General features: G+C 40.0%; 1 protein-coding gene across 2 annotated transcripts; it reads left to right on the forward strand.

Moving 5' to 3' along the window:
- The first annotated feature begins 11100 nt into the window (after positions 1-11100).
- On the forward strand, positions 11101-16985 carry ETV2 (ETS variant transcription factor 2). Of its 2 annotated transcripts, XM_063436112.1 has the most exons (7): positions 11101-11135; positions 12999-13071; positions 13865-14017; positions 14183-14569; positions 15087-15218; positions 15906-16027; positions 16679-16985. In XM_063436112.1, exons 2-7 carry the CDS (start codon positions 12999-13001, stop codon positions 16898-16900), a joined length of 1089 nt encoding a protein of 362 aa, XP_063292182.1. In that variant the 5' UTR covers positions 11101-11135; the 3' UTR covers positions 16901-16985. The 2 variants fall into 2 exon arrangements, with proteins under 2 accessions (XP_063292182.1, XP_063292183.1); XM_063436113.1 differs by lacking the exon at positions 13865-14017.
- Positions 16986-23213: the final 6228 nt, after the last annotated feature.

Below are 23213 nucleotides of genomic sequence, written 5' to 3' on the forward strand. Positions count from 1 at the left end.
CAGATTAGAGTTTGATCCTAATTAAACTCTGTAACTTTCTCTGATCTGCTCATTGTATTATTATCCCAGGACACTCCTCTCCTTAATGTTACGAGGATCATTTGATACCACTTCCAGATCATTTGTCAATGAGAAATGTTCCAAAATAAAACATCACTCCAAAGCCTGCAGGAGATCTCCATCAAACAGCCTTTTACTGCACTAAATTGCGGAAAAATAACTTATCTAAACACAAAAGCTTTAACAGAAGTTCCTGCTGCCCAGGGGTCAGATGAGGAGGGCTGGGGAGGGGTGTACGTGTGCCTGGAGTGAGGGGAGGCAGGGGCTGCTGAAAGATTCACTGACCCAAGGAAGAGTGAAAGGGACCCCCAGTGACCGCCAGCAACTCCAACACTACAAAGCAATGTGTTCTAATTATTATGTAGAAAGCGCCAACTTAGTCTGCAGCGCTGTACAACAAAGAGGCGCTACACACGATTTCACATGCACGTTATTCGATAAAGTATAAATCTTCTCAACTTCAAAGTGAATGTTTAATTTGAAGTTAAAGTAGACAAACTGAAAACATAGCAGGCCTGGCTTAGAAAATATTTTAAATTAGTTTTTTGTGTCTTTAGTAAAACATTGCGTGAATTATAACAGACCATGCAGATCAGCTGTCTATATGTATTTTATTTATTGATTTTATTGTTATTTAAACTTTTCCCATTCTTATTTTTTGTTGTGCAGAGATTAACAGGCCAGCGAGGACATCGAAAACAAGCTCCCTGTCAATCATTGTTATAAGCTCCGCCCATTACACCTGGCAGTCAGTATCGAGAGAGCCACCTCCATCTTAGCTCCCTGTCAATCATTGTTATAAGCTCCGCCCTTTACACCTGGCAGTCAGTATAGAGAGAGCCACCTCCATCTTAGCTCCCTGTCAGTCATTGTTATAAGCTCCGCCCTTTACACCTGGCAGTCAGTATAGAGAGCCACCTCCATCTTAGCTCCCTGTCAATCATTGTTATAAGCTCCTCCCTTTACACCTGGCAGTCAGTATAGAGAGAGCCACCTCCATCTTCGCTCCCTGTCAATCATTGTTATAAGCTCCGCCCTTTACACCTGGCAGTCAGTATAGAGAGAGCCACCTCCATCTTAGCTCCCTGTCAATCATTGTTATAAGCTCCGCCCTTTACACCTGGCAGTCAGTATAGAGAGAGCCACCTCCATCTTAGCTCCTTGTCAATCATTGTTATAAGCTCCGCCCTTTACACCTGTCAGTCAGTATAGAGAGAGCCCCCTCCATCTTAGCTCCTGTCAATCATTGTTATAAGCTCCACCCTTTACACCTGGCAGTCAGTATAGAGAGACCCACCTCCATCTTCGCTCCCTGTCAATCATTGTTATAAGCTCCGCCCTTTAGACCTGGCAGTCAGTATAGAGAGACCCACCTCCATCTTAGCTCCCTGTCAATCATTGTTATAAGCTCCGCCCTTTACACCTGGCAGTCAGTATAGAGAGAGCCACCTCCATCGTAGCTCCCTGTCAATCATTGTTATAAGCTCCTCCCTTTACACCTGTCAGACAGTATAGAGAGAGCCACCTCCATCTTCGCTCCCTGTCAATCATTGTTATAAGCTCCGCCCTTTACACCTGGCAGTCAGTATAGAGAGAGCCCCCTCCATCTTAGCTCCCTGTCAATCATTGTTATAAGCTCCTCCCTTTACACCTGGCAGTCAGTATAGAGAGAGCCACCTCCATCTTAGCTCCCTGTCAATCATTGTTATAAGCTCCGCCCTTTACACCTGGCAGTCAGTATAGAAAGAGCTGCCTCCATCTTAGCTCCCTGTCAATCATTGTTATAAGCTCCGCCCTTTACACCTGGCAGTCATTATAGAGAGAGCCACCTCCATCTTAGCTCTCTGTCAATCATTGTTATAAGCTCCGCCCTTTACACCTGGCAGTCAGTATAGAGAGAGCCGCCTCCATCTTAGCTCCCTGTCAATCATTGTTATAAGCTCCGCCCATTACACCTGCCAGTCAGTATAGAGAGAGCCACCTCCATCTTAGCTCCCTGTCAATCATTGTTGTAAGCTCCGCCCTTTACACCTGGCAGTATTTCTCCTCATTTGCATTTTGTGCCCTGGCTGTGCCTTGTCTGAACTGGATCATGATGTTATTTGCTAAACCTTTAATATAAATGTAGAAGAAAACTAAGCATTTCATAAAAGTTACCAGAAGTTATAGTTTTTTTTATTTTTATTAAATGGTGTGAATCCCAGGGAAGTGACCGGTCCTCTTTAGTTAGATTAAAGAGTTAGCCAATTCCGAGGTAACTCCCTGAAAAAGACCCATGCAGGTGTCTATACAGAGATGGCAATTTCCTGAAATTGTTGGAAAAATAAAGTCTGAAAAGACAAATTGTTACAAAATCTCAAATCACTTTTTATCCAGCACTTGATGAAATCGTGCCAAGGCGATTTGTTTTGGTGATATTTCCTTAACAGAAAACATATTCCTGGCACGTTAGTGTTAAATGAAGTGTTTAGGCCCCACCATTACCCGCCATTTCTCCCATCATGCAGTGCTGGCTCTGCCTGGTCCCGTCTCCATGCGGAGATCATTAAACTTGTTGATCTCAGTCAATCCAGTGCTTTCCCAAAGGAAAGCATTAGGAGGCTATTGTGCATCATGCACAGCAAAACACAAAATTGCACCAATAAGCATCTCCTCATAGGAATGCAGTGAATCAATGAATCTCTATATGGAGAGTTTAGCAGCTCCACGCAAGACGCTGAGATGGGAAGCACCTCTAGTGGCCGTCTGTGTGACTGCATGTAGAGGTTTATCTAGCCAGCAATGTAAACTCTACCAGGGACAGGCTATACACACCAGAACACCTATATCAGCTGCAGTGGTTCTAGTAACTATAGTGTCCATTTAATGACAGACATGAACCATGGTGTTTGCTTCGGCTGGCTGGACACCTGGGCCACTCTAAAGGAGAGACATTGGGTCAGTCTAAAGGAGACACTGGGCCGGTCTAAAGGAGAGACATTGTGTTAGGCTAAAGAAGAGACACTGGGCCGGTCTAAAGGAGAGACATTGGGTCAGTCTAAAATAGAGACACTGGGACAGTCTAAAGGAGAGACATTGGGTCAGTCTAAAATAGAGACACTGGGCCAGTCTAAAGGAGAGACATTGGGTCAGTCTAAAGGAGAGGCATTGGGTCAGTCTCAAGGAGAGACATTGTGTCAGGCTAAAGGAGAGACACTGGGCCGGTCTAAAGGAGAGACATTGGGTCAGTCTAAAATAGAGACACTGGGCCGGTCTAAAGGAGAGACATTGGGTCAGTCTAAAATAGAGACACTGGGCCAGTCTAAAGGAGAGACATTGGGTCAGTCTAAAATAGAGACACTGGGCCAGTCTAAAGGAGAGACACTGGGCCAGTCTAAAGGAGAGACACTGGGCCAGTCTAAAGGAGAGACACTGGGCCAGTCTAAAGGAGAGACACTGGGCCAGTCTAAAGGAGAGACATTGGGTCAGTCTAAAGGAGAGACATTGGGTCAGTCTAAAGGAGAGACACTGGGTCAGTCTAAAGGAGAGACACTGGGTCAGTCTAAAAGAGAGACACTGGGTCAGTCTAAAGGAGAGACACTGGGTCAGTCTAAAGGAGAGACATTGGGTCCGTCTAAAGGAGAGACACTGGGTCAGTCTAAAATAGAGACACTGGGCCAGTCTAAAGGAGAGACATTGGGTCAGTCTAAAATAGAGACACTGGGCCAGTCTAAAGGAGAGACATTGGGTTAGTCTAAAATAGAGACACTGGGCCAGTCTAAAGGAGAGACACTGGGTCAGTCTAAAGGAGAGACACTGGGTCAGTCTAAAGGAGAGACACTGGGTCAGTCTAAAGGAGAGACACTGGGTCAGTCTAAAGGAGAGACATTGGGTCCGTCTAAAGGAGAGACACTGGGTCAGTCTAAAATAGAGACACTGGGCCAGTCTAAAGGAGAGACATTGGGTCAGTCTAAAATAGAGACACTGGGCCAGTCTAAAGGAGAGACATTGGGTTAGTCTAAAATAGAGACACTGGGCCAGTCTAAAGGAGAGACATTGGGTCAGTCTAAAGGAGAGACACTGGGTCAGTCTAAAGGAGAGACACTGGGTCAGTCTAAAGGAGAGACACTGGGTCAGTCTAAAGGAGAGACACTGGGTCAGTCTAAAGGAGAGACAATGGGACAGAGTGGAATGCTGGGGACACTCTATAGATCACTTCATTGAATATTGGATGTTGATTAATTAGTAATTTAGTAATTAACACAACTCGTAGCAAAGTTCTGACATGAACATTCCACTGGTTTCCTTGGTGATTGCGCATTACTGCAATTTATTCCATATCAGCTCTTCATAAAAATCCCAACGTGTTCAGTTCCAGAGAACTTATTATCAGGAGAACGGCTGAGAATTGAAGAAAGTCATGCGAGACTGTCGGCATAATTCAATGAGAGTGATAGGAAGCAATCCGCAAATCTAACCAGCTTGGAGCAGGGGGCCGTGGGGGGAACAGGGTAGAAACTAATATCTAATGATATAGGACGAGGGGAGGGGGAACACGAAGACAGAACCTGAATCAGGAAGGAGGGGAACTGAAGTGTTACATTAGGAAATACTTAAATACATTTAATGCCACAATGTTTCGCAATAAACCACATTCTGCACTAATGGACGCCACCACTTAGAATTACAGACACGACTGGGGGATATTGTCTTCTTACCAAACTAATCAAACTTCTTCATAGCAAAGTGAGATTGGCTCCACATTGCCTTCCCCAATCCAAGCTGAGGATCAGATTAGAGATTCTGTCTTGAGAGAGGAAGGAGACACAAACCCAGTGTCTAATCCACCAGAGGGTTGACAAGAAAACTCTTATTTTCCTGAATTCTACAGACTGCTGAAACCGATGGACGTGCGGGCCCTTTAATACAACGCAGATAAAAAAAAAAATGTGCAAAGTTGAGGTCAAAAGTAGCTAAACTTAGCTATACTACAATTACAATGATTTGATTAGCGCCATTATATTCAGTAGCGCTGTACAATAATAGCTAAACAAAACATAATTACATAGTTACATAGTTACATAGCTGAAAAGAGACGTGGCCATCAAGTTCAGCCTTTCCCACACCTGATTTGCTGTTGATCCAAATGAAGGGTTGAAGCACTTCCAATTTTGCAAAAAACAAGGGGATAAAATCCCTGTGGGCCCCAGAATGGCAGTCAGATTTCTCCTTGGATCAAGAAGGAGACAAACATTAAATTCCATCAAATATTTAATTCTAGCAAATCGGAATAGATGGTGCAGAGGAACCTTCCCAAATGAGCTTACAATCTAATTTAGCCGAAGGTTTGTAGTTGGTTTCCAATCCATCACAATTCCCTGTTATATTGCCACCATGTGAAAAGGGGGCAGCGTTAATATAGCGAGTTTATAATGCGAGAGGTGATCACAGCGCTATGTATACTGCCTTAATCAATCCTATAGGATGAACGTATAGGGGGGCTCAACCTGACTGAGCGTAATGAGAGTTAGAGTCCATATCACCTTGAAGTTATGAACTCACTATCCATTATTCCTCTTTAACTCTAAACATCCCTAAAATTAAGTCTCCGATCCCTAAACATTATGTAACCTTAATCCCCCATAATGCGAATCTGTAAACGCAGAATTAGAATGTCCCCTCACTGCACGGTGACATTCAAAATGATGCTTTTCCACAGTAATATTTTCAATGTAAATTAAAGAGGATCAATTATTTTTTCAACCTGCCGATTATTTTACATTATTTTCATTTGATATGGAAAATACATTGTATAGGCCGTATAATTATTGATATAAAACTAGTTTAAAAAGTACCACGGAGTGTACAGTAGTTATTCATTGAATAAATCTGTTGCAGACTAACAGTCCTGGTAGCCCAGTAGCCCCCTTGTCCTCGCAGGTGGTCTACTCTTAGTAGATTATAGACTTGTACCAAGACTTGATCAGCATTTTCTTATCTCCCCTAATTAGGTCCTCATGATGCTACATGATAACGATGTTGTGCTGATTGCAAACCATGAACAAACTCTCCATCATCTGTATCACTGAGAGGGAGTGCACACTCAGACCATCATCTGTATCGCTGAGAGGGAGTGCACACTTAGACCATCATCTGTATCGCTGAGTGGAAGCGCACACTCAGACCATCATCTGTATCACTGAGAGGGAGTGCACACTCAGACCATCATCTGTATCGCCGAGTGGAAGCGCACACTCAGACCATCATCTGTATCACTGAGAGGGAGTGCACACTCAGACCATCATCTGTATCGCTGAGTGGGAGTGCACACTCAAACCATCATCTTTATCACTGAGAGGGAGTGCACACTCAGACCATAATCTGTATCACTGAGAGGGAGTGCACACTCAGACCATCATCTGTATCACTGAGTGGGAGTGCACACTCAGACCATCATCTGTATCGCTGAGTGGGAGTGCACACTCAGACCATAATCTGTATCGCTGAGTGGGAGTGCACACTCAGACCATCATCTGTATCGCTGAGTGGGAGTGCACACTCAGACCATCATCTGTATCGCTGAGTGGGAGTGCACACTCAAACCATCATCTTTATCACTGAGAGGGAGTGCACACTCAGACCATAATCTGTATCACTGAGAGGGAGTGCACACTCAGACCATCATCTGTATCACTGAGTGGGAGTGCACACTCAGACCATCATCTGTATCGCTGAGTGGGAGTGCACACTCAGACCATCATCTGTATCGCTGAGAGGGAGTGCACACTCAGACCATCATCTGTATCACTGAGAGGGAGTGCACACTCAGACCATCATCTGTATCACTGAGTGGGAGTGCACACTCAGACCATCATCTGTATCGCTGAGAGGGAGTGCACACTCAGACCATCATCTGTATCACTGAGAGGGAGTGCACACTCAGACCATCATCTGTGTCGCTGAGAATGAGTGCACACTCAGACCATCATCTGTATCACTGAGAGGGAGCGCACACTCAGACCATCATCTGTGTCGCTGAGTGGGAGTGCACACTCAGACCATCATCTGTATCGCTGAGAGGGAGTGCACACTCAGACCATCATCTGTATCGCTGAGAGGGAGTGCACACTCAGACCATCATCTGTATCACTGAGTGGGAGCGCACACTCAGACCATCATCTGTATCGCTGAGTGGGAGCGCACACTCAGACCATAATCTGTATCGCTGAGTGGGAGTGCACACTCAGACCATCATCTGTATCGCTGAGAGGGAGCGCACACTCAGACCATCATCTGTATCGCTGAGAGGGAGCGCACACTCAGACCATCATCCTCCTATAACACAGAACCAGCACGCACTGTGTATTTACTAACGTGGGGATACTGGGGGACTGACAAGAGACAATAACAGTATTATAGAACTGGAGACCGTTTCTGATTTGACTATTTATGGAGATAAAGTCAATAATTATACAGAAACAGAATATATCGATATATATACACGCCATGAAAATAATAATAATAATAATATTCCATAACCCACTTCGAAAACAAAGGAAAATTCTCTAATTTTGCTGCACCGCACTTATGTCACCGCCCACAGACCACATGTGGACGTTTCAACAGGAATATGGCGTAAAGATTTAGGGAAAGAACTGCCACCAGAAACATGGGACCAGGCGTTTCTATCATTTAAGGGAATGTCTTCCTGTGCACCCCACCTGCAAATAACCAGGACAAAACGGTGTAGGGGCCTTTAACGCCAGACAAAATGCATCACATTAGGGATAATAAATGCTGGAGAAGCCAGAGGTGGGAGACACCCTCCATATTTGGTGGACATGCCAGCGGGTGGCACAGTTCTGGGTAAAGAAAGTACCAAGACCCACTTTCCACCCTCAGTCATGGGTTACGTACTCCATATATTCCCCAAATCTTTCCCCAAACCAGTTTATAAACTAATATTCCTAACCTTGACTGCAGCAACTAATCTACTAGCGAGAAACTGGATAGCTGCAGCGATACCCTCTAAAGCTGAACTGCTGGACACCATCTCCACAAATGGAGAATATGAAGAGGCAACAATACTTCACTCACACGTAGGGATAACACAGAGTGGCAGACATACAGGGAGGGACACATTCCCGATACCCTAAGTGCCCCAAGTACTCCATAAGGACATATCGCATGGAACACAATACCAGGTATAAGTGGGGGAGGATTGGTCGGAGGTTATGTAAAAACAAGATACAGTACAAGGGCAAAATCCAATACTGGGTAAGTAGAGAAGCTTTATGAGGCTACGTGTACCGATAAAGAGAAAAGGCTCCGCATGGGCTCAAAGTTATGTTATATTATATATATGTTTGCAAGAATGGTTATGTTACTGTTTTATACCCAGTGAGACATTGGAAACAACAGTGCAGACCCAACGAGAGGTCAGGATTGACAGGCGTGGTGGGGGTGTGATGCAGAAGCCCAGGCACACAAGGGTGATCCCCCAAAACTTAGGACCACTCACTCAGGGAAACGACACCACACACCAGCGTAGCAACAACTCAAGGCCTACATGGAATCCAATACACTACAACATTGCTTGACATGTGAGGGAGCTCACGCTATCACCTATATGGGGGAGCCGAACCTCTGAATGCCAACGCTACATACGCAAGGCATTTCAGGGTAAATGACAAGTCACAGGGTAACGATTCCCAATATAGTAATCGTACCTCAAACAGGTTAACTATTTAACAGGGTTTGGGTGAGGGCCTTGCGAAGAGGGAGGTATACCCATGTAAGACAATTATGACAAACAAAGCTGACACTCGACGAACAGACTTCAATAAAATAACTGGCATAAATATGTCAATATGTGTGAATTTCCATAATGTCAACTTACTGTAAAATCTGCATATATGGATGTATGACCAATTTGTACTACGATTTATGACCCCCCACACCCTTTTTCTGTACCCTATTGTCTTTCTCAATGACAGAACAAAGAACAATAAAAATGTTACATTTGAAAAAAAATAAAAAATAATAATAATATTAATAAGCTCTCAGAACGCCAAAGACAACTCTCTGTTATGTAATGTAATGTATGTATAATAGATATGGATGAAGGGACGGATAGATGGAGAAACGGATGGGTGGACGGATGGATGGATGAATAGACAGACAGACAGACATATTGATACCATTATTTTACACTATAATTCAATATGTAATCGTTCATATTCAGCAAGTTTTGGGGAAATTTGGAATAATTTGTAACAATCCAGTATTTTGGAGAATATTAACAATATTTACTATTTATACTTTGTATACCCACTTTCAAGCCTTCGCTAAGGGAGTTTGACACAGATTAGAATTAGTCAGAAAGTGCCTCATTGCCCCTGAAATATCTCAAAGACGTCAATTCCTAAATTAATCCCAAATAAACTGCCCCCCAGGATCCCCACACACTGGATGACTCTCACACCAAAGGCCATTGAGGGAGGGAAGGGGGGAGTTTGCACCCATCTGTTTGATAATGCATGATATTTTATTTTATGTGGATTGGAGAGGGAGAATGATTTCTGTCATTTAATTTGGAAAGATGGGTAATAAATCGTACATTACAATTCTGGGATTTTCTTGGAATTCCCCCCCCCCCCCCCCCCCCCATTTTGCAGTTTGGAGCCACATTTGTAAAGGCCCACAGAATGCACTGGGCTGCATTCTAAAACGCTAGTTACTAATCGGTGAATTGTATCGAATTTGTATCCAAATGGTAAAGACCAGACGGTGACTTCAGGATTACTCTCTAAATGGCAAATAGGAGCAAATAAAAACAATCTGGGCTGAACCCATAGACCTGAGATTAATACATTTTCCATATCAGTTCTTTATATTTACATTTTTCCATTGGGTTTTTGATTCGCAACATTTTTGGAATTTATTGTATAAACCCCTGTATGTCTTTCCCTTGCACAAATGCATAGAGTTAATGGCTGCATTGAATATAATAATAACATATATACAATAATAATAATAATAATAATAACACATATACAATAATAACAATAGTAATAACATATATACAATAATAATAATAATAATAATAACACATATACAATAATAACAATAGTAATAACATATATACAATAATAATAATAATAATGAAAAAATATAATAATAATAATAATAACAACATATATACAATAATAACAATATTAATAACATATATACAATAATAATAATAATAATAACAACATATATACAATAATAAAATAACATATAATATTAATAACATATTTACAATAATAATAATAAAATAATAATAACAACATATATACAACAATAATAATAATAATATATAATAATAATAATAACATATATACAATAATAATAATAAAATATAATAATAATAACAACATATATACAATAATAACAATAGTAATAACATATATACAATAATAATAATAATAATAACAACATATATACAATAATAATAATAAAATAATAATAACAACATATATACAACAATAATAATAATAATATATAATAATAATAATAACATATATACAATAATAATAATATATAATAATAATAATAATAATAACATATATACAATAATAATAATAACAATAGTAATAACATATATACAATAATAATAATACAATAATAATAAGACACACGCAGAGAGCATGGTAAGATTGTTTTATTGTATTTATTGTACAGAATATTTTGCAGATGTTCCTGTTTATCCATTTAATCTATTTTTAAACCTTGTTAAATGGTTAATGATCCTGGACTCATTGTTTTCATTGATCCCTTCTTCCTCTCCCCTGAGTGATGGATTTTAGGCAGTTCTCCCCCCTCCCCCCCCCCCCAGGCTGCCATCTGACCCCCTGATAAGACTCCAGCACCAAGGACCCTGCGTGACGTCACGGAAACTCTGCCCCTTGGAGAACTGGAGAGGGAATGCAACGTCACAGCCCAGCAGCCAATGAGAGGGCGGCTGAGAGTATATAGAATGCAGGCAGGGAGAAGCTGGACACATTGTATACACTAAGAGTCTCCAGATTCCAAGATTGCACTGCAAGGACAAGGTGAGTGACACCCCCAGCATCATAGCACCCCCAAACTTCTACCACCCCACTTTAATCTTCCAGTATAACAGCACCCCCAAACTGCTATCACCCCACTAAAACCTTCCAGCATCATAGCACCCCCAAACTTCTATCACCCACTTTAATCTTCCAGTATAACAGCACCCCCAAACTGCTATCACCCCACTAAAACCTTCCAGCATCATAGCACCCCAAAACCTCTATCACCCCACTTTAATCTTCCAGTATAACAGCACCCCCAAACTGCTATCACCCCACTAAAACCTTCCAGCATCATAGCACCCCCAAGCTTCTATCACCCCACTTTAATCTTCCAGTATAACAACACCCCCAAACTGCTATCACCCCCACTAAAACCTTCCAGCATCATAGCACCCCCAAACCTCTATCACCCCACTTTAATCTTCCAGTATAACAGCACCCCCAAACTGCTATCACCCCCACTAAAACCTTCCAGCATCATAGCACCCCCAAACCTCTATCACCCCACTTTAATCCCCACAATCCCTCACAAAACTCAAACTCAAAAAGCAGTTTTAACTCCAGCAACATCCTAGCCCAGTGCATCCAGAATTGCAGCCCAATCTCCAGGGAATCTTTGCTACCACGTTCCAATCTCAGATAAACAGATTGAGGTTTCAGGAAAGTTAATGTTATTTGGCTTTTTATAATTAATGAGATCAAATTGTGTGCTGATATTACTAGACATTATCTAAACTCGTCACTGCTTATTGAATACTTGTTAATTATTGCCAGTTATTATTAAATCATATTTTATTGCCTATTTTTTGACAATACCTTATTTTGTACATATTATCTGTCAGGCATATAAAATGTTCATGAAATGGGGGTACATTCGCTAAACAGCAAATAGATGATTTGGGGTACAGCCAAGCTCAAAACAAATTGAATGTCTTTAGTGCCCGAAATGTCACTTTTTCCTTACCTCTGCTATTTTGTCCTGAACTTTTGAAGTTGATTGTAGCAATACACATACTTATCTGAGGAATAAACCCCCCAATTTCTAAAGCATTCAGTATGAAGTCAGTGCGAGGTGCCTTTAAAACCTTCAAAATATTAAATTGACAAGACCTGCTTTGATCACATACATCGAGTAACATACACTGTGAAATATAAACCCATGCTGAGGTTGGGATATTGCCCAGAACCTACCTATGTATCCTTTAAAATACAGAACCGCTGGCTATTCTGATAACTTGCTGTAATGTGGGGCGTCTGAAGGAGTGATATATTGGGATAATGAAAAATGAGCCTGTCTGTCTATAGCTTGTCGATTATATATTGGGATAATGAAAAATGTGGACCTGTATGAGCCTGTCTGTCCGTCTGTCTATAGCTTATCGATTATATATTGGGATAATGAAAAATGTGGACCTGTATGAACATGTGTGTCTGTGTGTCTGTCTGCCTGTCTGTCTATAGCTTATCGATTATATATTGGGATAATGAAAAGTCTGTCTGTCTCTCTGTCTATAGCTTATCGATTATATATTGGGATAATGAACTGTCTGTCTTTCTGTCTGTCCGTCTGTCTATAGCTTATCGATTATATATTGGGATAATGAAAAGTCTGTCTGTCTGTCTGTCTGTTCGTCCGTCCGTCTGTCTATAGCTTATCGATTATATATTGGGATAATGAAAAATGTGGACCTGTATGTGTCTGTCTATAGCTTATTGATTATACATTGGGATAACGGAGGGTGAGTGTCTCTATATCCCCCCCCCTGCAGTTTGTTGATGGTACATTGCGATACGATGGGTGAGGGTCTGTTTATATATTGATATCTGCAATTTATTGATAATGTTTTCCTCTGCCTTCAGATGGATTTATGCAGCCTTTATTACCAGGATCTCTCCCCGCAGGAGGTACCGAGTTTGGAGACTGCGGCTCAAGGTAATTCCCTTTGGGTTTCCTCACTCTTGGTGTTAATTGATTTATTACAACATGGAGTCAATGGGGAGGAAGAGTTTGGAAATCTTGGGACAATTTGGAAAACCTCAGCCTATATTTAGCAATTCCCTTATCAACTCACTATTAACCACGGATTAACCCTGATAGTGCGACTTGTCTGGGATTCAAAGGGAATTCCACGTTGGGTAACAATCGCTGGAGTGGAATAATTAATAAATATGTCGTGTTTTTGATTTGGCTGCTTTGGTCTAAAATGAGAAATTCCCATTTTAGTGAATAACAATACATATCATTAGTTTACACGGAGGCATTTTCCGGGCCTAGCCAGTTTGGTCTTATTTGCTGTGCATCATGGGATTTATTGAGGATCATTTATGAAACACTGATTGAGGTGAATTAAAACAAAATGCTAAATTTAGCCCAAATGGCTAAGCTGCAAGAACATGGGATTTGGGAAATTTGTTTTGAAATCACTTATTTTTGGCCAAGATTTGCAGTTGAGTTTTCTCTTCACTCTCAATCGGTGTTAAATAAAGAAGCCTCGTATCACAGATTAAATAGGTTTCATTTTTTTGTGGTTGCCTTGGCACGGGTTGATTACAATAAGGATTAGGTTTTATATCAAAAAGGAAAATCGGATAAACACAGACAGGGCTTTGATGTTTTTGGGGAGCAGTTGTGTTAATCTGCCGGGTTTTGGGGATACAGGAGGCCTGGCCAGGGGAAGGGGGTGTTCTGTGAAGAGATGATGACAGTAACGTCCCTTTTCTTGCAGTTTTCAGATATGGGGATCCTGGATTTCTCCAGGGCTTGGACAGGAACCGGCTGAGTGCAGACAAGGGACTGTACCCCAACTCAAACAGCACACCCCTCTCTTCCAATGCCTTCACAGAGCAATCTCTTAATTACTGGGAGCACTGCCAGTCAGGTAGGGTTCTCTATATTACATAGAGGGGCGAGGATTAACCCTGTATGGACTAGGGAGACAGGAGACCTTTAACCCTTTCTGTGACATAACGAGGAGCCACACATTACAAAGTGATAGAGTGCCTGTTTGAGTCTTTCTTCTACAACTATTTATATTTTATTTTAGGGTTACTTTCTGTCCCGACCCAAGGAGAGTCTCTGTCTTCGGATGAGTTCCTGCCATCTTTCCAGACACTTCTACCTTCATATGCTAGAGAGCTACAGCAGCAGCCTACCCACCAGGAGATGTTGGGCCATGAGGCTGGGGACTCCCTGTACTACCCCCAGCATGATGCTCCAATGGAGAGCTTCTCCCACAGTTTGGGAGCTGGAAACGTGGGGGACCAGGGCTTCTCCTGGGCGTCTGAGGAGTGGCACAGCTGGGACGAGGCCACGTGGCTGAGCTGTAATTCCTATGAAGGTTCCACCATGCATCCATCACCAGGGTTGGGCAGAAACCAGTCTTGCATGCAGATAAATCACAGCTCGACGTTAAACAGAGCTCCACAGACAGGTGAGCTCCATTATTCTCTGTGAAGGGCTGGCAACAGGGTAACCGGCTTTATGGGGCAAATTAAACCATTTGCTGTTGTATGAAGTATTGCATTCATTATTGCATTATTACTAGCAGCAAATAATTATCTGTATAATTTAAGGTCCTATATTAGGGGTTTGATTGATTCGCATTCATGTCCATTGTAACCCCCTCCAAATCCCCTTGTGAATTTGAATCAATCAATGCCCATTTTATCCCTATTACCAGTACCCCTAATCCATCTCTCCTGCTTGTGTTCACCCTACATTCCTGCTGTACCCATATCAGATCGTTACAGCTAATCCCTATTTAATACTGATGGAACATGTATTATCTGGGTAAAAGGCTGGTCCTGTTACCCCTTATAGTTTTGCTTTATAAATTTTTTTATTTTTTTTTTAAATGGTTCCTCCAACGAGCTAAAAACATCCATCCAATCTCTTATCTAAACAAAGCTCTTAAAAATCGAAAACGTGATCTAAATCTTATTTTTCAGGTTTTACTGTCGATAGTTCTGGTTTCCAGCAAGCAGTCAGCCAGCCGGGGCCTCGGAGTGCCAGTGATAAAGAGAGGTTCCATCCTACTCCGAGAGCACCAGGATCCAAAGACAGCAAGTCCACTCCATCCAGTGAGTACACTTAGTAAATCTAACAAGAATCAGACCGTTACCGTAACCCTCGCACTGCCAGATTGCTACGGTCGTGACATCCCAAATGTATTGCTAAATACCAATTGGTCCCAAATGATTGCTAAATGCAGGAAACTGCGCAAGGTTCAACCTCCAATGGGCCAGAGGCAGCGTTTAAAGAATATTTGATAGGTCCACCTCTGTAAAAGTTAAGATTTCCCTAAAACATTTATTTATTGTATTTGAATAATTTGAACTTCAGATTTCATGATCGTTAAATAAAGTCAATGACATTCCAGACTTGATACAAACAGACATGTCAAACCCCAGTTTACGAAGAGAAACTTAGAGTTTTCTATTAGTAATTTTTTGCAGTATATTTATTCTGACAACTTGCGGAGAATTCTGGGAAATGTAGTCAACAACAGCTGGGAAAATATTCACCCCTATGGTTTCCTAATTGCCCCATACCTGACTCCTAGAGTCCTTGGTTGATTGGTTTCTATAAATGGGTTTGGAGTTCAGTGCTCTAACCGGTCCCTGGCTGAGAGATCACTGGGTTATCAATATGTTCAATATGTCAGGATACCATCATATCGGGATCTTCATGCTATTATACATGTTTTTCTTTAACTCTTGGATCCGTGGCTTTCACTCATCTATTTCCATTTTGTCCTTTATTTGCAGCCGGATCAGGTCCAATCCAACTCTGGCAGTTCTTGTTGGAATTATTGCAAGACTCCACGTGCCAGAAACTGATCAACTGGACAGGCAACGGCTGGGAGTTCAAACTATCAGACCCTAACGAGGTATGCCGGGGGCACAGCATGGTATCGGGTGTGTGTACGGAGAGTTTACGTTCTGTTTATTTTAATTGTGGGGGGAAGGGCTGCTCCTTGTGTTTCCTCCCCAGTCCGACAAACACGGGCAGTGGTAGTTGTGTGCCCACCGTGCTCTGGGTCTTTATTATACAGACTTAAAAGGAAGTTTTACATTTTGTTTTCAACGTGTCACTACTCACGGTTTCTGAATGAGACCCTTCTGTTATTTTGTAAGTTTAATACATATCACTGGACTGTTATGAGATGGAGTTTTTTTTTTTTAGATTTTTCTTAATACAAATCCCACACTAATACCAACAGTACACACAGCGGGGAGTACACCGAATCAGTGGGCCTTATTCACGGAGCTTGGAATGATGTGGAACTAATGAGGGAACAAATCTTTATTTTATGTCTTCAATTCTCTGCAATTTCCAGTTTAGTGATATGCACTTTGCCACAACAAGTGCTGTATATTTAGATCTTAAACTGGAAAGATCTATAGTGTGTGTAGCCAATGGGAGACAGGACCTTGTCTTGATGTCCATTGACTGCTCAGGCTTATGATGTAACACTTTGATATGATGTAACCTTTAAATGTTTCTAGATAAATCAATGTGATGAACTGACTTTTGACAGGTGGCAAGGCGATGGGGGAGGCGAAAGAACAAACCCAGAATGAACTATGAGAAGTTGAGTCGCGGATTACGATATTATTACCATAAGAACATAATCCACAAGACAGGCGGTCAACGCTACGTCTACCGATTTGTGTGTGATTTGCAGGACATGCTGGCCCGACCATCACAGGGGCCACAGCAGGAGTCCAAAAACCACGAACAAAGACAAAGGAATCAATGAAAAAAAGTTTTGGTACAGAAATCGTTTGGCCAGAGCTCACAGGGACATTCTGGACTGTGAATGCCCTAACCTTACATTAAAGGGACATGCCATGTGAGAAGGGTCAGAACCTCATTAATAGCCAGCGCGGTAGGCTGGGTCACTGGAAAGCACTGAATTACTCTGTAGCTACTGGTCACCAAAGAAGGCTCTGTGAGTCTACAATTATAAATAAGGACCTGCTGGTGGTACAGAAAGCCTGCTCAGAAGACTGTACCCCAGGTACCATGCATGGTCCTCCGGTTCGAGAACATCTAAATAAAGAGCTGCTGGTGGTACAGAGTATAGAAAGCCTGTACCCCAGGGGTACCCACGCATGGTCCTCCAGCTCGAACATTCTGGGATATGATACTCAGAGTTGGAGGGCCAAGCGTGGACAGTCCTGCTCTACACCATGCACTTCTCTTCCTGAAATTGCATTTTCTCTTCTCAGGTACAATTTCTCTACTCACTTTCTATGATTTTGTGTAAATAGTCAGATATGTTCTTATATTTTGTATTTTCTAATTAATAAAATAATTCATTTACATAGAAGCCTTGCACGTCTACGTAATTAAGAAACATTTATCTTTTATTGGCGATATAGAAATATCAGATTCTGGTAAACACAAACAAAATGGATATCTACAGAGGGGAGAATTGAAACAACCCATAGAGTAGTATGTCCAAACCAGTGAATATATATGGTTCAAGGTTACACTCACACAAGTTAGTTGATTGCAGGCATGTCAAAAAAAGGTATAAAGATGATGTTGGAATGGTATGAACTCCTCAGACTCCAGCAAAGGGCATGTGGGAAACAAGAAAATATATACAACAATAAGTGCAGACTTAAAAGACCAATTATTGCGCATATAATGGTCTCAGAAGATAGTTGTTCCAAAAATTGAAGGTGACTTCTTGGTAATAATATAAACAAATTTATTAAATGTAACAAAATAAAAATAGAAATAAAATAAATGAATAAAACATAAATGAATAAGAATTAAATGAATAAAAGTCCCACAGGGGCCCAACCCTATGCGTTTCGTCCGGTAATCCGGACTTCCTCAGGGGAATCGTCTGTTAAATCCTCAAAGTGGAGTCAGTCTGTTGTCTTTAGGCTGTTCGCGTCTTTTAAACCTCACTTGCCGCAGACCAATCCGACATCATGGGCAGCAGCTGTAAGTAACTACTTCAAATTTAGATGACATCACGCGTTCTTCCGTGCGTGAGTACGTGAGCGTGTGCGTTCCATTTACATGAGGGCTTATACAGCGCTTGCAAGTCATTAAATCTGTTCGTACATCTCCGAAATATTCATAGTTAGAAACAATATTGCAAAGAATTAGACACATAGGAAAATATTACAAAACACGGATACTTATGTGTTCGATGCATTCTTTTAGACATGCACTGCTTTCCATTTTTAAAAAAGAAAAAATAAGGAAAAATACATTATGTAATGTGTTCATCATTTAACTTTTTAAAGCTATTAAAGTTATACCTCCTAAAAAAATCTTAGATGAAAAAATATATATTGGAAAGACATATATTACAATAGCATAAAAAATAGTAAATGACCAACCAATATAAATAATCAATAATAATTTATAAGATAATAATTTAAAAAAAATGGTGTATAATTCTTTAAACCTATATTAAAAAGCATACTAAATCAAATTCTACATTTAGGCCTCTTGGTTGTAAAGTTTTAAGTCTATGGATCCAGAACCTTCTCTTTTTCTTAGTTTTAACATAATGTCACCCCCTCTTTCATCTAAAACGACCTTTTCTATGGCTATAAAATTAAGGTTATTTGTAAAAGATGGACAAGAGTTACAATGTGTGGGAACTGAGTGAGTGGTGATTCGTCTGCGTACATTGTTATAGTGTTCCAGACATCTAACCTTCGCTTTTCTACCTGACCTCCCCACATATTGTGCCCCACAACCACAAGATATCAGGTACACAACATGTGAGGAGGAACATGATAGATGACCAGTTATTCTAAAAACCTGTTTGGTTACTTTTAAATTCTTTGAATGCTTTACAAGAATGACCGCGCGCTTTACAATTGCCACAGGTCTGAAATCCAATATTAGATCTATTGGCACAATCCTTATTCCGAAAAGTGCTAGGTGCTAGAATATTCTTAAAATTCTTCCCCCTTTTAAAAATAGTTTTCAGATATTCTGGAATCTTTAATTTAAGGATATCGTCCTCTAAAAGGAGTTTCCAATGTTTCTTAAGAATTCGTTCTTTGAATTCCCTTTTTCATGTCTGTTATTTTGGAGCAAACTGTCCCTTTCTTTACTACCGACTTTTTTAATTTCTTCATTTAGGAATATTTCACAATAAGCTCTCTCTAAAAATCTTTCTTTTAAAATACTTGTTTGTTTAAAATACATATTTTTTTTATCCGTACAGTTTCTCCTGATACGAGTAAATTGGCTCTTTGGAACTCCAGTCAACCACTTGGGGTGGTGGCTACTATTTTTATCTATGTAACTATTAGTGTCAGTGCTTTTAAAGAAAGTTTTCGTTTTGATCAAAGAGTTTTCGATGTACAAAGTAAGATCCAAAAAATCTATAGCTTCTTTTCCGAAATTAGGGGTGAATTTAAGGGCCATATTGTTAGTATTAATAAAATCCATAAAATTTACCAATAAGGAGTCCGACCCTTGCCAAATTATTAAAATATCGTCAATGTACCTTCTCCATAGCACCAAGTTAGCGCCAAAAGGATTATTATCCCATATAGTTGTTTTTTTCCCAGTTATCCATAAAAATATTGGCATAACTTGGCGCGAACTTGGTGCCCATGGCGCTTCCATTGATTTGAAGAAAATTTTTTTCATTAAAACTAAAAAAGTTGTGAGTTAAAATAAATTCAATTGATTGTAGTAAACATTCTCCAAAATTTGGGTCGATCTCTTCATCTTGAATGAGATTTAGTCTGACTGCTTCAATTCCTTTCGAATGCTCAATAATCGTGTAGAGCGAGGTTACATCTAAAGTTACCCACATAAAATTGTCCTGCCAGTTTATAGATCTTAGTTCTTGTATAAGGTGCTTAGTATCTTTCAAATACGATTGTGCATTTTGTGCATATTTTTGTAGAAAGAAATCAATAAATTCTGAAAGTCTTGAAGTAAGAGAGTCAATTCCACTAATTATTGGTCTACCTGGTGGGGCCTTTTTGCATTTATGAACCTTCGGTAAAAAATAGAACATAGGTACTCTAGGTGATTCTATAAACAAAAATTTTAAAATGTCATCAATTAAATTATTTTCTTTCGCTGTTTCTAAAATCCTTTTTAAGGTCTTATTAAATCTAGTATTAGGGTTCATTATTAATTTAGAATAAGTTGATTGGTCATTCAGACGTCAATCAGACTCTTTTAAATAATATTCCGTTGACATTATAACGACACCTCCACCTTTATCGGCATTTTTAATTATTATATATTTTCTATCTTTTAACTGTTTTAAGTTTTTAGATTCATTCTTTGTCAAGTTACTCCATTTAGTTTTTTTAATTATTATTATTACATAATATTTCAAAGTCTTTGTTAATCATTTTTTTGAAATGCCTCAATTTGGGAACCTTTATCGTTCGGAAATAAAGTAGATTTGGGTTTAAACTTCATAATCAGATCTTTTTTTATATCATTTATGTTGTAGAGGGACCTTCTAATTCTTTTTAAATAAAGAACCTCTTAAGGCATAATTTCCTAATACGTTTCTGAGTATCTATGTATAGTTGAAATTAATTGGGTGGTTCACTAGGGGCGAATTTTAAGCCTTTACATAAAAGGGAAATTTCTTCAAAAGAAAGGGGTCAATTGGATATATTGAAAATGCGTAGTTTTTCTATGGCTCCATCCTCCCACTTATTCTCCTCCTTTTCCCTGGAGTGTTGGGGCTCTCTAGTGGGGCATATCTGTTGCTCAGATTGAGGGTTTGTGATCTCGGTTGAAAACATTTGGTTATTTCCCCCCTTCTTGGGTCTCGCCCCTTCCCTAAAAAATCCCTTCAATTGTTTCCACCATTAACAGATGAAAAAAGGGTGGGTCTATTACTTAAATATATACAAAATAAAAGAAAACGCTCATAGGGGATTAACGTAAAACACACGGATGCCCCTTATATTTATGTCACACTCACGAGATATATGAGGTTTTCAGGCACATCAAATTGATGAATATTCTTAGGTCCCTCAGGGTCAGAGTAGTGGTTTGGACATGTAAAGAATAATAAACATCGACATAGTGTAACTTTGTTATAAAAGTAAAAATCACAGCTTTAATGGTAGCACTTACAGTGTAACACTTGTAAAAAGGCCCATCAGAACAAGTTTTCTTCTCACATCAAGAGTGGAACGAAATGTCCTTGTTGAATTTTTCAGGTAGGCAGTACACAGTAATAAAAAATCAAATAAAATAACAAATAGTAATAGCAAACACTATTAGTCTCTACGCGTTTCGTCCGGTTCGCCGAACTTCCTCAGGAGTAGTGGAGTGCTTCAATCCTTCTGGGGCTTCCAATTCCTTTTAAATCTTTTTGAATCTTTCCCGCCGGCATTTCAATACAAATTTCCAATTTCAAACAGCTGATCGTCCGTCCGTTCATACACTCCATATATGGAGTTCCGGCTCTCCTTCGTGGAACGCACGCGCGTTCCACAGACCCGGAAATGCCCACGTTGCTCTGGGTTGGGCGGATGTGCGACACTGGAACGCACGTGCGTTCCACTCCGTCCGGTCATCAACGGCATTGGACGCAACACATATAGGAAGAGAACAAAATAGAGAAAATACAATGTAAAAAAGCAATATAAAACATATTAAGACATATTGAATGTCCACTTTGTTATAGGACACCCAAAATAAAATATGATGCAAATCAAATGAAACACCATTCTACTTGTAGGTCTAAACAAGACCTTCCCAGCTAGTTTAAATATTTTCTTATGTGACAGTAGCATAGCCAAAGTTACACAAATTTCCATAAACATCCAAGCACATCTTACATCTGTGACAATCAATGTAGTTATGAAGGGGTATGTGAAACAAAGGTGAGGACTCTGGGGCCATCCGGCCAAAAAATAATAATAATCTGAATATGATCGGTGGAATATTACAAAAAAATATAATAAAAATAAAAATAAAAATAAAAATTGAAAATAAAAATAAAATGAAAAATAAAAATAATATAAAAATACAAAAACAGAAAATCTATAAGAAAAAAATAAATCAAAATTAAAAATTAAAAATAAAAATAAAAATAAAAATAAAAATAAAAATACGAATAAAATAAACAATATCTATAAAAAACAAACTAAGTCAAAATCCACATTCAGTCCCAGTGGATGTAGGGTCCTTAGCCTATGGATCCAGAATCCTTCCCTTTGTCTGAGTTTAGTAGTGACATCCCCTCGCATCCAAATTCACCTGTTCAATAACAATCCAAGACAGGTTGGAAATTCTAAAATCTGGGCACTTACTACAGTGTGTGGGAACTGAGTGGTTCTGTACCCCTTTCTTTATGTTGTTTAGATGTTCCAGGAAGCGTATTTTAGCTTTCCGCCCTGTTCTTCCCACGTACTGTGCCCCGCATCCACACGTGAGTAAGTAGACTACATTATTTGATAGACAGGTTACATTTCCCTTAATTTTAAATTCTTCTCCCGTAGTTGTACTACTAAAGGTATGTGTGTGACCTGGTCTATGTTTACAGGCTTTGCATTGCCCACATGTATAAAAGCCTGTTCTGCATTTTCTTATTCCAGTAGTATTTCTAGGTTTAAAGAAACTTGGTGTAAGGTGTGTTGAGAGATTTCTCCCTTTCCTATATATGACCTTGGGGATATCTGGCAAATTACGTCCCAGGAATTCATCAAGCTGGAGAATTGACCAATGTTTTTTAAAAATCTTATTTATATGAAAAGCCTTTGAGTTGAACTGTGTGTTAAAAGAGAACTCAAAGGGGTTTCTCATACCGGTTGATGCCTTAACTCTGTTCGTCAAAAGATCCCCCCTGCTGGTGTTCCTAATTTTCATTGCCTCCATCTGTAATTGGTCTTTTTTATAGCCCTTCTCTACAAATTTATTAATGAGGAGATCTGCTTGTTCTGTATATGACTTCACATCAGTGCAGTTCCTCCTCAACCTCGTAAATTGGCTTTTGGGAACCCCTGAGAGCCACTTGGGATGGTGCCCACTGTCTGATTGAATGAAACTATTTACATCTGTGGGCTTGAAGAAAGTTTTTGTTTTAATTTTAGAATCTT

Source organism: Pelobates fuscus, chromosome 11 (assembly GCF_036172605.1).
Source record: "Pelobates fuscus isolate aPelFus1 chromosome 11, aPelFus1.pri, whole genome shotgun sequence".
NCBI lineage: Eukaryota > Metazoa > Chordata > Amphibia > Anura > Pelobatidae > Pelobates > Pelobates fuscus.